The sequence below is a fragment of the Poromitra crassiceps genome (genome assembly GCF_964638095.1).
Source record: "Poromitra crassiceps genome assembly, chromosome: 9".
NCBI lineage: Eukaryota > Metazoa > Chordata > Actinopteri > Beryciformes > Melamphaidae > Poromitra > Poromitra crassiceps.
Genome location: NC_139630.1, coordinates 32,692,139 through 32,707,720, shown reverse-complemented (window position 1 = coordinate 32,707,720; position 15,582 = coordinate 32,692,139). Strand labels below are relative to the sequence as shown.

Genomic DNA, 15,582 nt, shown 5'->3' with positions numbered 1-15,582 from the left:
TTAATGTTCCAAGGATATAGGAGGCATAGCTAACGTTAACGTTAGTGGAGGAGGGTAAACCAACCAACCAACCAACTGAATCGTTAAGTCTGTTTACCCATGTTACATCTCTGTGCGGTGCAAAACAGACCCGTCGCTATAAGTACATTTGAATTACATCAAGATATATAAGAACACAAATATATGTTTCTTCTTGCATTGTTGGCTGTCTGCTTCGAGATGATTAGCAGCTATCCGCGGTCATAGGTTACCCACAGTGCCAGCAGCCTGTATGAAGCTGAGGTTATGCCGAAAGATAAGCTCGGGACATCGGGATAAAAGTGTGATCTCTAACGTTATGCATCGGTTAGGCGTCATTCATGAAAAGAAATAAGACCTTACTCACCATGTGTTACTTGTTATTTGTCCTCCTTGTGTTGACAACACAAGTCGCGCCAAGTCTTCAATGTACAGGAAGTAATGACATTTATTTTCCCGCGGTCTGTCAGTGAAGAAAGCGCTGCAGCTGCCTGGATAAAAAATACTCTTATAAAACGGTGCCAGAACCTAAAGGCAGTAAACAATTCCACGACTGGCTGAGTTCTCCAAACCCTATTATTCACAAAAAACCTCCGAACAACAACGAATGCGTGAAAAGCAGCAGTGTTTGAGAGAGCGAACGTTGCTTCTTTTCTCAGAGGAGCGGTGCACTGTGCTAATGTCGCTGTCCGTTTGCGTCATCATCAGCGCGACGTTGGGAATCCAATCGACCCGGAAGGACTTGTGCTCTACTCACATGTGGACAGGATTTTAACACTACTGACGGGAACGTGCTTATGTGTTGTCATACTAAACCAGACAGGCAAGCAAGTGATGAACCCCACAAATAGGTTAAGGAGCACAAGATCATCGTTTTACTTTGCGGACAGCTCCAGCTCACTTTCGTGCTAGATCGCTCCTCCAGGAACAACAAATGATACGATGGAAAATTTAGAATTGAGCCTGTCATCATTGGGCACCATATCCAGACATGTTGACAAAAGTCACAACGAACTAAGCCAATATTTGGCCAAACAGGTAAGATATATTTCTTTCGGATTTGTTAGCGAAATAATATTGTGTTGACCGTTAGATTTTCTTCTTTTTACACTGAATCAAATCGCGTCCTGTTCTGACTCTGAGTATGCAAATTCCTCCTCAAATATTGATATTCGCTATCCAGAAATGTAGCTAAATATAGAAGGAACGCTAATGCATGTTGTTGTCTCATTAAATGCATATTGCAGTGTTGCTAACCTTTAGGGTGGGAATATTGTGAAGAAATTGATTTGATGTATGTCTGGCTACTATGTGATTGACTATGTCGATCAGTATTTTGAATGGGGACCTGTTTGACATGTGCTCTCTCCTCAGATCTGGAGCCAGCAGGACAGGCAGTGTATTCTGGGATGTTTAGCTCAGCTGCTGTTGGAGAAGGATTATACTTTGTTGATTGCCCGTCACCTCCGCCCCCTGGTCTTGGACCTGCTGGAGAGGAACGCCGAGAGGGTGAAATCCACCAGCAGGATCAACCATGACCTCCACGAGCGCCTGTGTGTGGCGCTCAGCAAACTGCTGGGCTTCAGTCCTGATGCACAGGCGTAAGCAGACCCTCTCCTCCTCACACTGAACATGTGAAAAACTAGGACTGGGCGATATGGGGCAAAAATCATATCTCTGTATTTTTAGGTTGAATGGTGATCGATACACGATATATATCCTGGTGTTTTCTACGAAGTGGGCTAAATTTTCAGTTGTTACGTCAACACAACATGCGGTGTGACAAGAACCTTTATTAAATATGGCTGGGCGATATATTGGTGCTTTCACAAAATATTTACACAATGAGATTTTTGATAATAAATAATCATCAGTAATGTGAATATAATGACTAAGTGGGTAAAGGAAAATAATTGAACAGTCTGCCTGGCAAGTTCAGTACTGTAATGCAGCCTTTAAAACCCACGAAAAGACAACACTTATGCCATATAACGATATTCAAAATCAAAGAAGATATATCAGTCTCATATCATGCTAGCCCTTTGAAAGACTCCTCGACTCTGCCCTGACCAATCTTCCACTCCTCTCCTTTCCCTTCAGGTTTGCTGCGAGGTACTTCAACAATGCCCCGCCGGTCTTCCAGAGGCTCTTCTTCACCAGTGAAGAGTCCTCTTCGGTCCAGTATGGACCCAGGAGGATGAAGCTGCGCGACCTCATGGGTGCCACCCTGCGCTTCCTCCAGAGCGACTGTGCCAAGTTTCGGGTGCTGTGGGACTGGAGTCCCTGCGTGTCCCAGCTGCTCACCAGCGACATCATGGTTCGAGGGTGCGTATCTGCTTCCTGTGTAGAGCTGTAGGGGAGAGGTGCTGCGGTCGTACCACAAAACCCAAAGAAAGCACTTTGTGGAGGCCCACTACGATTGTGTGTCTTTGAAACATTCTCCCACTCTGTCCAACAGGTACACTGCCCACTGCTTAGCCATGGTCTCTCACATGACTGATAATCAAAAAAGCATCTTTCTGAGAAAGGTGCTGACAACTGATGAGATCCTGCACATGAAAATAAAGTATGTATATTTCCTTTTTTTATTATTGTCATATTACAGTATTGTGGAAAATGCAAGAGTGCATCGACAGTTTATGGTGAATAATGGCTCTAAAACAATAGTTTTTCCTCCCAGCACTGTCGTTTGTTTAATGAATGCACATTTCACTATGTGATCGAATGGCATTTTTGTTTGATATTTCTCAATGCCACCACCTTCTTTTGAAACCATTTGGAGCATTGGATAATAACACTCAATTCAATTTACTCAATTCACATAAACTAGAAGACATAATCCTCATGCTAGGGAAATAAATAAATAAAATAAAATAAGACTTTTGATGCCGTTTGATTAATTTTGATACTTCCCAGGTTGCATGTGGTGACTTTTGACTTTGATATGCATTCAGGGCTTTGGAAGAAACCCAGCAGCTGGAGGTAGAGAAGGCCCTGGTCTTAGCCAATCAGGGCTCTGTGATGTGGCGCCAGGAGAAAGCCAACAAGTTTACCAGGGGCCAGGTCGTTTCAGAGGACCTGTCCCAGAACGTGGTGGCAGTCTGCGGAGTGGTACTACCCAGGATAGTACCCAGACGGGCAGAACAGGTAAGCACAGTTTAATCTGTCACATAGAATGGTGAATTGGACCATCCAGGCAACGTATAAATTGATCGATGATTAGTCTGATTTAGTTTTTGATATTTAGGTTTAGTTTTAAAGCCCCAATCGGTAATTTCTTTTACCTTAATATAACAGCTTTTTAGTCATTGAAGATGGTACAGTGACTTGTAACAGGGAGAATGTCGCCTCTATTGTTGCCACACCGCCCTCCAAAGGCCTCTCCTGGGACTAAGCATTTTAGGAGCCGCGTCCCGGAGGCAGCATGTGCCGTAGTGCTTGCTTTACGGCAGCTGCTCCAGCTCCACCACAGAAGAAGTGGAAGCCACCAGCTAACGTTAGCTCCCTATTTTCCTCTGTAGGTGAACCAAAAGGATCTGGTGCTGGTGGACTCGACCTGCCGCAATCTGAGGAGACTGGCGTTGGCCGTGGCTTCCCAGAAGGCCGTTCTCGTCGAGGGGCCGATTGGATGCGGCAAAACTGCCCTGGTTGAGTTCATGGCTGCCGTCACTGGACACACGAAAGCGACGCAGATTCTCAAGATCCAGCTTGGAGATCAAACTGACAGCAAGGTGAGAGCGCATTGAGTCAATCTGAAGGTGTCTTAATGGAGACTGAGTCAAAGGATGAAGGTGAGATAACTACGATGTCATGAATTCACTGGTCATTTGACGACTCCACAGATGCTGCTAGGGATGTACCGCTGTACAGATATCCCAGGGAAGTTTGTGTGGCAGCCAGGAACGCTGACCCAAGCTGTTTCTACAGGCCAGTGGATCCTTTTGGAAGACATTGACCACGCACCTCTGGATGTGGTCAGTATTTACACACTGTTCAATCATGTTTAGAACTGTAACGCTATTATATTTATCTCAGTCTCTTTAATTGATCTATATATAAACGCGAGCATGTGGGCTCTGTTTCAAGTCCGTTTTACGTGCGATCGGGCTGAAACCTTCAGGGTGTGTAAAGGGCACCCGTGCGGGTGACCTGATGGAGCCGGATTTTTTTTATTAGCCTAATTAGCTAATGATGTGATGTCAAAAGTGATGTCATAAGGGCACACACACACACACACACACACACACACACACACAAAAGGAGGTATTGTGACAAGACTGACAGTGATGTCACAAACACACAAGGAGGCATTGTGACAAGACAGAGTGATGTCACAAACACACAAGGAGGCATTGTGACAAGACTGATCAGTGATGTCATAGGCCACACACACACGCGTGCACACACACACACACACACACACTGATGATGTCATCATTGATATAATAATGAGGCACGCACACACACACACACAAGGAGGCTTTGTGACATCACTGATGTAATAACATTTAGTGAGCAACACACACACACCTGCGCACAGCGGCCGAGCCTAGGCATCGGTGCCTAGTATGAGTATAAACCCCAAATAGATACTTTGAATGGATACTTCCATGTTTTCAGACCATGTTCAACTCAAAGTTGGACTGGTTCAATGTTAGACCTACTTTCTTGTTGTTACATTCGATGAGTATGTTGTTGTCTTCTTAGATTTCTGTGCTGTTGCCTTTGATGGAGAATAAAAAGCTGATGATTCCAGGACGGGAGGATTGCATTGATGTGGCTCCTGGATTTCAGTTCTTTGCAACAAGAAGGTAAGAAGATCATCAGCCTCTGAATGTAAACTAGGGTCCACTTAGAATATTTATGTTGTCAATTTGAAACGGTGTGTGTGTGTGTGAGAGTGTGACTGTGTGCGCATGTGTGCACGTGCACGTGCATCTGTGTGTGTGTGTGTGAGAGTGACTGTAGCATCGTGGCTTCCCCAGTTCTGCACTCTACCTAAGTCATGTTTGTGTATTGCAGGATGTACTACAGTGGTCATGTTTGTGTATTGCAGGATGTACTACAGTGGTCATGTTTGTGTATTGCAGGATGTACTACAGTGGTCATGTTTGTGTATTGCAGGATGTACTACAGTGGTCATGTTTGTGTATTGCAGGATGTACTACAGTGGTCATGTTTGTGTATTGCAGGATGTACTACAGTGGTCATGTTTGTGTATTGCAGGATGTACTACAGTGGGGGCAGCTGGTACAGGCCACAGAGCTCTCATGCTGCTCTGTTGGACAAATACTGGACCAAGCTGCAAATGGGCAACATGTCACGAGAAGAGCTGAAGAAGGTGAGACATCACGACCGCTCGTCTCATGCTCGTTAACGTGATATCTCAGGAACGCCTTGATGGAATTTCATCTAATTAGCCTCAAACGTCCAGTTCGAGGCTAGACTTCTCATCTAGTTATGTTTCAGGGGCGGGTTGCACCAACTGGTCTTAACTATGCCTGGTCGTAACTCCTACGTCGGTCTTAGTTAAAAAGACCATGGACTTACGCCTGTTGCACCAACAGGGCTTACGTCTGGTCTTAACTACGCCGGTCGTAGCGATGCGCGTCCATGTGAAAGCATGGGAATGCCCACTGGAATGCGGCACGCGACCTGTTTAGAAGAGTGTGCTGACGTCAAATGACGCTCCGCTGACGGGCAATGGGCTGAGTGTGGCTAATGTTAGCGGCTAACTGTTACTTGTCGTTACTTTACATGGCAGTAAAACGACACTGAATGACCAAATTGATTTAACTTTTAACCATTTCGATTCCCACTTTCCATACGGACCCGCAGCATTGGTTAGTTGTTAACGTTGTGACTATATTTATAACGTTTATAACGTACTCCGGTTTGCGGTTTATTATTGAGGGCTGAATACAGCCGTGCTGAGGGGTTGTGACTATTGCACAACACACAGGTGAAAACCGTCTATACTGCATCTTACGCCTCCTCCTGACCAGGCGTAATATTTACGACCGGTCTTAGTGAGAAAAAGGCTTACGCCTTGTTGGTGCAACCGGCGTAGCTGTTAGGTCATAAAGTTATGACCGACTTAGCTTAAGACCAGTCGTAAGACCACTTGGTGCAACTGGCCCCATGACTAAGATTTGTGTGCAAATTGTTGCCCCATTTGCCCTATTCTCTGCTGTATTCTTTTACGGTTTGCTGCTTCAATGGTCCCATTTCCCCACAGAAATCATTCAGTGTTTATCTCTATTTCTTTTATGTCGATGGTTTATCTTGTTATCTCATATGATTGCTGTAGTGTTTACATGCAGTGCACCCTCTTGCTGCTCTGTCAGCTGACCATGATGTATGTGTGTGTGTGTGTGTGTGTGTGTGTGTGTGTGTGTGTGTGTGTGTGTGTGTGCGTGCTCAGGTACTGATCAGCAGGTATCCTAAACTGGCCGTGGTGGCTGATCGTCTGCTGGACATCTACTGCCAGCTGACGGGGGAGAGACACCCTGACCAGGACACCAGCTGCCTGAAGCCTGCTGGCGAGGCACAACAGCACAAGTCTGAGGACAAGACCTCATCACTGGAGGGGAGAGCGCTGTCTCTGAGGTCAGACTGTGCAACGCGTTGCACTTGACTTTGCTAAGGGCTTTTAACAACATCATTTAATTTGCTGTTTACATTGAGAATTTTTTTTTTTTACACACAGTACGTAGTGGCGTCTTATCCTGAAAGTGAGATTTTCTGTCTGTTTGTTTATTTAGATCCCCATTAGCTACTGTAAGGAAACAGTAGCTACTCTTCCTGGGGTCCACATTATTATACTTTATTTTTAATATTATGAATACTTCAATTCAGAAAATACATTATATTCACATGTGTGTTCTCTGCTGAATTTTGACACCGGCTGTCTTTCGATTAGGGTTGGACTGATACAGGCTTTTAAATGTTACACTGATATTTTTAAACGGCTGCTGATAGCCAAAATATTATTCCAATACCGTATTCAACATCTTCAAATTTGACCATTCTCATGTCCAAAATGATAAATGTTTGCTATTTTTGGTAAGATGGAAAAGCCTCATGTGTCGAGATGTCACAACATGTTAACGACACAGAAATGCCATTAGCCTTGCTTGATTAGCCAGTTAGCATGTTGTGGCCCTCACAGCAGCCCTTTATCCACACAGTCATCGTCACTAGAGCCAAACATAGAAAGTGAGACCCGAGGGCGCCCGGGTAGTGCAGTGGTACAGTCCCTGCCTACCAACACGAGGGTCACATGTTCGAGCCCCTGTGTTCCCTCCGGCTTGATCGGGCATCCATACAGGTCAGGGCGCCTGTTTGAGAGGGAGGGGAACTGGGGGTGAATAGCGTGATCCTCCCATGCGCTACGTCCTGCCGGCGAAGCACCTCGCTGTCAGGTGAAAAGAAGCAGCTGGCAACTGCACATGTATCAGAGGAAGCATGTGAGGATCTCAGTGGTTCTCAAACTTTTTCACCTCAAGGACACTGAACAGACACACATTAGACCACGGACCCCCATTGGATAAGATTTTATCCCAGGGTCCCCCTATCTGATAAGATTTTAGCTTTTAGATGATTTATTATAGAAAGTGTATGAAAGCCATGACCAAAATAGTCATACATCCTGTCATCTTGTTATTACTTATGGATGGAATTATCGTGAAAATAAATGACCCTTTTTGCTGGGGACCCCCTGGAACCTCCTCAAGGACCCCTGGTTGTCCCCGGATCCCACTTTGAGAACCATTGGTCTCCATCTCTCCCCAGATCGGCAGGGGGAATTGGCCAAGTACAATGTGGCGGGGGGGGATCCGGAAAAAAGTGAGACCTGCTGGTCCCACATCTGTCAGATTTCCCCCTCATTGAAACTACCACCCAGTCTGGATCGCCAGCCGGACTTTAATTAGCTTTCCACTGGGCGCTGCTGCTGCGTTCGATGGCTCATTGATTGGACTGTGTCCTCTGGACGATGGGCCACACTCAACCACACGCTGTCCCACGTCACCACAGCGCTAGATAACACGGTTTATCATCGCACGCCATTGCATATCAGCCCCGGCCGGCACCTTTTGAATTGTCCCGTGTGCCTTCACAAGTGTGATCCATAGGGTGCGTGGGGTGAGGATTCAGCCGCGGGATCGATCTCTCCACTTCAATAGTGTGTATGCTTTTCACGGATCAATGTAATTAACTCAGATGCTGTATTCGTTCTCTCTGAAGTATACTGTGTAGCGTGGACCGCAATGTTCATTATGGGCTGTAGGTCACTCGGGTTCGTTCTGTCTGTTGTGCTGTTGTTGATACATTTGATTTAGTTCTACATCCAGGCTTATCGTTCTTGCATAAAAGCAACACATTTTAGTTTCTGCCGGCGAAATCACCCAATTGTCCTGCAAATGACATGATGTATATATTAACCCATTGATACCTGATGCAGCATTTGTGTGTGTATCCCTTTAAGACCGCGAACCGCGTTAACGCGGTTCGCGGTCTTAAAGGGATACACACACAAATGAGGGATATACACGCAAATGCTGCATCAGGTATCAATGGGTTAAGGCTATGGAGGGATATTAAAGTTGCATCTATTCTAACAATGGAGGCTCCATTTCCCATCTGTTCCTTCATGCAGAGGTTTTGTTTGATCGTTTCCCAACACATTTTTTTAAATCTCTCTTACTGCTCTGCAGGGACTTACTGAAATGGTGTGAGAGGATCAGCAGCAACTTTGACAGTGCCTCCTCAGCCACAGCACAACATGTCTTCCAAGAGGTTAGTGACTCCATACAGTACCAAGTACAGACCAGTAGCCAGTAGGATAGTAACTCTCTATACAGTACCAAGTACAGACCAGTAAGAGGTTAGTAACTCTCCATACAGTACCAAGTACAGACCAGTAACAGGTTAGTAACTCTCCATACAGTACCAAGTACAGACCAGTAGCTAAGAGGTTAGTAACTCTCCATACAGGGCCAAGTACAGACCAGTAGCCAGGAGGTTAGTAACTCTCCATACAGTACCAAGTAACAGACCAGTAGCTAAGAGGTTAGTAACTCTCCATACAGTACCAAGTACAGACCAGTAGCTAAGAGGTTAGTAACTCTCCATACAGTACCAAGTAACAGACCAGTAGCTAAGAGGTTAGTAACTCTCCATACAGTACCAAGTACAGACCAGTAGCTAAGAGGTTAGTAACTATCCATACAGTACCAAGTACAGACCAGTAGCTAAGAGGTTAGTAACTCTCCATACAGTACCAAGTAACAGACCAGTAGCTAAGAGGTTAGTAACTCTCCATACAGTACCAAGTAACAGACCAGTAGCTAAGAGGTTAGTCACTCTCCATACAGTACCAAGTAACAGACCAGTAGCTAAGAGGTTAGTAACTCTCCATACAGTACCAAGTAACAGACCAGTAGCTAAGAGGTTAGTAACTCTCCATACAGTACCAAGTAACAGACCAGTAAGCTAAGAGGTTAGTAACTCTCCATACAGTACCAAGTACAGACCAGTAGCTAAGAGGTTAGTAACTCTCCATACAGTACCAAGTACAGACCAGTAGCTAAGAGGTTAGTAACTCTCCATACAGTACCAAGTACAGACCAGTAAGAGGTTAGTAACTCTCCGTACAGTACCAAGTACAGACCAGTAGCTAAGAGGTTAGTAACTCTCCATACAGTACCAAGTACAGACCAGTAGCTAAGAGGTTAGTAACTCTCCATACAGTACCAAGTACAGACCAGTAGCTAAGAGGTTAGTAACTCTCCATACAGTACCAAGTACAGACCAGTAGCTATTGAAATTGGACTCTCACTAGTGTTGATTTGATAAATGAAAAACAGCAACCGAACAAAAAAAGGGGGGTCACATTTACAGCTTTCACAACCCAACATAATACAGGCCTAACCCATTGATACCTGATGCAGCATTTGCGTGTATATCCCTCATTTGTGTGCGTATCCCTTTAAGACCGCGGACCGCCTTAAAGGGATACACACACAAATGCTGCATCAGGTATCAATGGGTTAAACTGCACCTGTCCAAACCACCAATGTGAATAAAAGTGTTATATCATTGAATCATTAAAATAGAACTCTCTGTCTCTGTCTTCTCTCCATCCTCTCTCTCTCTCTCTCTCTGTCTCTCTCTCTCTCTCTCTCTCTCTCTCTCTCTCTCTGTCTTCTCTCCATCCTCTCTCTCTCTCTCTCTGTCTCTCTCTCTCTCTCTCTCTCTCTCTCAGTCTCTCCCCCTCTCTCTCTCATGTTAAGTTAACTTAATCAGATCTCACATCAACAGCTCAGTTAATCAATTTGAGAGTGAACATTTGTTTTTAATTCAAGCTGTAGTATACACTGCACATATACAAAGCCAGTAGTGGGTTAATAGTTTCTCAACAGGTGACTGCAATTACAGATTACGTATTTGAATCTCCAGATTATTATTATGAATAACTGAATGCCTTTTCTGTCATTTTACCTCGTCAGGCACTCGACTGCTTCACAGCAATGCTGTCTCGTCCTGAAAGTCGACTCCGAATGGCTGAGGTCATTGGAAGCAAGCTCAACATCTCCAAAGAAAAGGTAATTTATATTAGTAACACTAGTGCTGATAACCGTTATAGCATGCAATCACCAATTGGTTATTACATACGGAATTTCTTCACATTTGGCTCAAACGTCAAAGTCTGGACACTGACTGCATCCAATTCCTTCTCAAGGATCAACTGATTAGATTTTGGTGGTCAAAGGTCAAAGTTCAAGGTCACTGTGACCTCACGAACGGCATTTTCTAGCTTTCTAACGCGATATCTCAGGAACGCCTTGACTGAATTTCGTCACATTTGGCTCAAACGTCCACTTGGACTCAAGGATGAACTGATTCGATTTTGGTGGTCAAATGTCAAAGTGTCAATTGATTGACATTTGGATCAAATGTCAAAGTCTGGACAGACATGGATGTCGACTGCTCACTTGTTGGCAGAGGCATATATCCGCAGTGCGGTTGTTCCAGTTTCTAATGTGCCTCTTAACTTATAGGCCACTGATTCTGCTGTACATGAAATAGCTTGTTTAGGAGGTGACCTAGAAATAATTGTTCCTTTGATTAACATCAATAAATGGCAAAAAACATCTGCGGTTTGGATATTAATATTGAGATTATTTCCCACGACTGATGATTCTTGTGAAAATGTGATTTTATATGGCTGCTGTTCTTCCAGGCCCAGCACTTCTGCCAGATGTACCAGCCTGGCATCTCTGTGACGGAGCTGGAGGTCTCTGTGGGCAGAGCGTCTCTGGGTCGGAAGCAGAGCGAAGTCGTGCGGCTGACTGTGTAAGTGGGACGTCCCGCCCAAGTCGCCGCCCCCCTTTCACCCTCTCTTCACACCATATATGTGTCAGGCAGCTGCTGTGCCAACACTTGTGCTCTGTGATAGAGCCAAATAGACCCCCCCCCCTGCTGGTCAATTGAATTGAACATTGAATTGATTTTTAAAGCCATCTAATGGTTCAGCCCACCAGCACTTGCTCAAAAAGAAACATTGATTTGTTCCCAAAGCCAAACGGGTGTCCAATTTTGGACTGATGACAAAACAAGGGTCACATTTTGTGCTAGCATGCAAAAAGTGACACGGATGTGTCACGGGCGGCTGTAGCTCAGGAGGTAGAGCGGGTCGTCCACTAATCGCTTTGGATAAAAGAGGTCGATGGTTCGATTCCCGGCTCCTCCAGTCTGCATGTCGAAGTGTCCTTGGGCAAGATACTGAACCCCAAATTGCTCCCGTTGGTGTGCCAGCACCCTGTGTGGTAGCCTGCCGCCATCGATGTGTGAATGGGTGAATGTACCTACTGATTGTAAAGCGCTTTGGATAAAAGCACTATATAAATGCAGGCCATTTACCATTTACGTCAAATGTTGAGGGCATTGAAAATAATCTGAAAGTTTCCTGCCCTAACACATCAGTCATACAGCTCTTAACAGTAAATGTTCTACACCCAAAACATCTTGAGAATCTCACGCAAATGGGGGCTCTACACACTATGTATTGTTATATCTAATCCAATGTATATACTCACTGGATGTATGTTTCACTGCCATGATTAGGGAGAAGCAGACCTTTGCTGCTACACGTCCCTCTGCTGTGCTGCTGGAGCAGCTGGCCGTGTGCATGAGCAAGGGGGAGCCTGTTCTTCTGGTGGGAGAGACGGGGACAGGGAAGACCTCCACTGTGCAGTACCTGGCTGGACTCACAGGTGAGCTGGAGCTGCTGCCAAAGGCTATGTTCACACTGCAGGCAAAAGATTCCCAAACCTGATTGTTTTTGCTCATATGTCACTCAGATCTGTTTGTATGCCTCCGCCGGCGATAGCCGAGCCGGAGGCATTATGGTTTCGGGTTGTCTTGTCCGTCTGTCCGATGTTCGTTAACGCGATAACTCAGCGACGCCTTGACGGAATTTTGTCACAAACACCATTTTCTAGCTCGTTAACGCGATATCTCAGGAGCGTCTTGGCTGAATTTCGTCACATCTGGCTCAAACGTCCACTTGGACTCAAGGATGAACGGATTAGATTTTGGTGGTCAAAGTTCAAGGTCACTGTGACCTCAACGGGCGCCATTTTCTAGCCTGTTAACGCGATATCTCTGGAACGCCTTGATGGAATTTCGTCACATTTGGCTCAAACCTCAAAGTCTGGACAGACATGGATGTCGATTGCTCACATGTTGGCGGAGGCATTTATCAGCGGTGCGGTCGTTCTAGTTTGCAATACAGTGAGTCTGAGTCAATTCAGTCTGAACAGTCATATCAGAATTCAGTGTTTCCCATACATAAAGGAATGTGTGGCGGGCCGCCACAATAATATTTTGACCGCCACAATAAGATGTTGACCAAAATTTTTTTTTTTTTTTTTTTTTTTTTACAGTGCACCTGAACGCAACATGCAAGATATCCGCTGAATAAGTGTCCAATAAATGTTCATGTCATTCTGGCCAATACTTCTGTTATAGCATTTCAGTCTGGAATATGGAATATCTTTCAATAATCTATGATTTAGCTGCTAAATTGTCAAATACCGCCATCTGCTCGCTACCCAGGCACTTATGTATGTACTTAACCCAACTAACTTAACCTAACTAACTATCCGGTGTGCACAACACTGTCACCCTAAACTCCGGCTGACACCCCAAAAACATACAATCCGCTACAGAAAAATGTATATTGTTTGTTTATTAACTGGCCCCTCGCCTTCTATCATTTCACGAAAGTGGCAAAGCAAGTTGAGTATCCCTGACCTATAGGGAGAAATTTAGTTTGTCATTGTAAACCCACAGCACAGTAATGATGACATGTTCTTCATAGATCTAGCCTTTTAATTTTGCTCTTAAGCTTTCTCAAAGTACACCAAATTCATGCATTTTACTTTAAAATGTTTAAAAAAATCTCGCAAGGGGAAGCCTGCCCCCGCACCCCCCTAGGGGGTCTGCAGTCCCCCAGCACAAATTCTCAAAATCCTGTGGGAAACACTGGAATTCATGCGACTTTTACGTCACTCTCCAGTGGTTCCCAAACCTTTTTGTCTTATGTACCCTTTGAGCTGTTTTTCCATGCCAATATGTTACTTACTTCTGTACAAGCAAAACTTGAGGGGTCATCTCGTACCCGGTCTGTTTGACCGCTCTCTCTCTCCTCATCCTCGTTATCATCTGCTGCTCACAGATCTGCTGGCTGCCACAGCACGTCAACGTATCAATGAAATCGATGTGCAGACTTCAGCGGCCTCCATGTTTACTTCCATAAGTCCGTGTGCTGACAGTGTGTGGCGTCTTTGTTGTTGTTCTATTGCGCATGCGGGTCCGTTCAGGAGCGTGACCAGTTCACAGTAGAATCTGATATTGGACACATTTAAAAAATAATGTGACAAAACAAACAAAAAATCGGATCTGAGCAATAAACCCTAATTGAGCATCAAGACTTGCAGTGTGAACGTAGCCAAAGAGACAGATGACGTCAGGCCAGTCCCACCTACCTTCTAGTATTTGTATTGTTTATTCAGTTGGAAAGTACAGAGGGAGAGAGAGTAGAGACAGAAGAGAAGAAAAAACACCGGTGGGAAATTCAACCGATTCCTTTAAATATCCTCAATTCTCTGTTCTGTCCAGGTCACAGGTTGCGGGTTGTGAACATGAACCAGCAGAGCGACACTGCCGACCTGCTAGGAGGGTGAGTCCAACACAGTCAACTCGAAATGTAGACGGAAACAGCAACATCTTTTTATCTGTCTCATGTCTTATATCAGACACTGCTGATCTGATGCATCTCACCACTGAATCCTAGCATTTCTAAGACATATTTGACATTATGTGTTACCGATTTGGGGGTCTGCTTCGGTTTGAAACCATAGTTATTCACCGTCTTTTGCAGTTACAAACCGGTCGACCACAAGCTGATCTTGCTGCCTCTGCGGGAGGGCTTCGAGGACCTGTTCTCCCAGACGTACTCCAGGAAGCAGAACCTGACCTTCCTGGGCCACGTGCAGACCTGCTTCAGGGGGAAACGCTGGCAGGATCTGCTCAAACTCATGGACCACGTCTGCAAGTCCGCACTCACCGCGGAGCTGCAGGACAAGTCCGATGGTATTGTGCCACAAAGTGTTTATTTAGCTGTGGTTGGCCTCTACAGTAGAACTAGAAGATTAGATATTGAAAAAGAAAGTGACATCTTCTCCTAAGGCACCAGCAAAAAAAGCTAATGATCAGAATGAATCTTTTATCATAATAAAGTAGCAAATGATGAACAGTTGTAGCAGTGCAATATACACCATGACCATACAGGAACTGACATGAATCTGTGACCAAAATTGCTCTTACAGTAACTACACAGTAACTACCCCTAAGGTGTTTTTTAGTTTAATTACAACAATTACAACATTGGCTACTGTAGCCCATCATATGACTGTGTGTGTGTGTGTGTGTGCGTGTGCGTGCGCGTGCGTAGCTGCCTTGCTACAGGAGCAGTGGGAGGCGTTGGCCGTGAGACTGAGTCAGACCCAGCAGCAGATCAGAGCATGTGAGACGGCCATGGTCTTCGCCTTCGTGGAGGTAACCATTGATAAAAATGTCTTCTCACCTTCGTGGAGATAACCATTGATAAAAATGCCTTTGTGGAGGTAACCATTGATAAAAATGTCTTCTCACCTTCGTGGAGATAACCATTGATAAAAATGCCTTCATGGAGGTAACCATTGATAAAAATGTCTTCTCACCTTCGTGGAGATAACCATTGATAAAAATGCCTTTGTGGAGGTAACCATTAATAAAAATGTCTTCTCACCTTCGTGGAGATAACCATTGATAAAAATGCCTTCGTGGAGGTAACCATTGATAAAAATGTCTTCTCAACTTTGTGGAGGTAACCATTGATAAAAATGCCTTCGTGGAGGTAACCATTGATAAAAATGTCTTCTCTCCTTCGTGGAGGTAACCATTGATAAAAATGCCTTCGTGGAGGTAACCATTGATAAAAATGTCTTCTCACCT

General features: G+C 44.8%; 1 protein-coding gene across 1 annotated transcript in view; it reads left to right on the top strand.

Annotated features, from left to right (window-relative positions):
- Positions 1-954: 954 nt before the first annotated feature.
- Positions 955-15,582, top strand: part of mdn1 (midasin AAA ATPase 1) — a 95,577-nt gene continuing 80,949 nt past the window's right edge. The window contains exons 1-17 of the mRNA XM_083643455.1: positions 955-1,056; positions 1,393-1,619; positions 2,119-2,343; positions 2,477-2,584; positions 2,973-3,165; positions 3,540-3,749; positions 3,861-3,992; positions 4,726-4,829; positions 5,245-5,359; positions 6,443-6,627; positions 8,736-8,817; positions 10,530-10,625; positions 11,264-11,376; positions 12,148-12,296; positions 14,206-14,266; positions 14,468-14,679; positions 15,041-15,144. Coding sequence (XP_083499581.1) covers positions 961-1,056; positions 1,393-1,619; positions 2,119-2,343; positions 2,477-2,584; positions 2,973-3,165; positions 3,540-3,749; positions 3,861-3,992; positions 4,726-4,829; positions 5,245-5,359; positions 6,443-6,627; positions 8,736-8,817; positions 10,530-10,625; positions 11,264-11,376; positions 12,148-12,296; positions 14,206-14,266; positions 14,468-14,679; positions 15,041-15,144 — 2,412 coding nt within the window. The 5' untranslated portion in view covers positions 955-960. The remainder of the gene's footprint in view (positions 1,057-1,392; positions 1,620-2,118; positions 2,344-2,476; positions 2,585-2,972; positions 3,166-3,539; positions 3,750-3,860; positions 3,993-4,725; positions 4,830-5,244; positions 5,360-6,442; positions 6,628-8,735; positions 8,818-10,529; positions 10,626-11,263; positions 11,377-12,147; positions 12,297-14,205; positions 14,267-14,467; positions 14,680-15,040; positions 15,145-15,582) is intronic.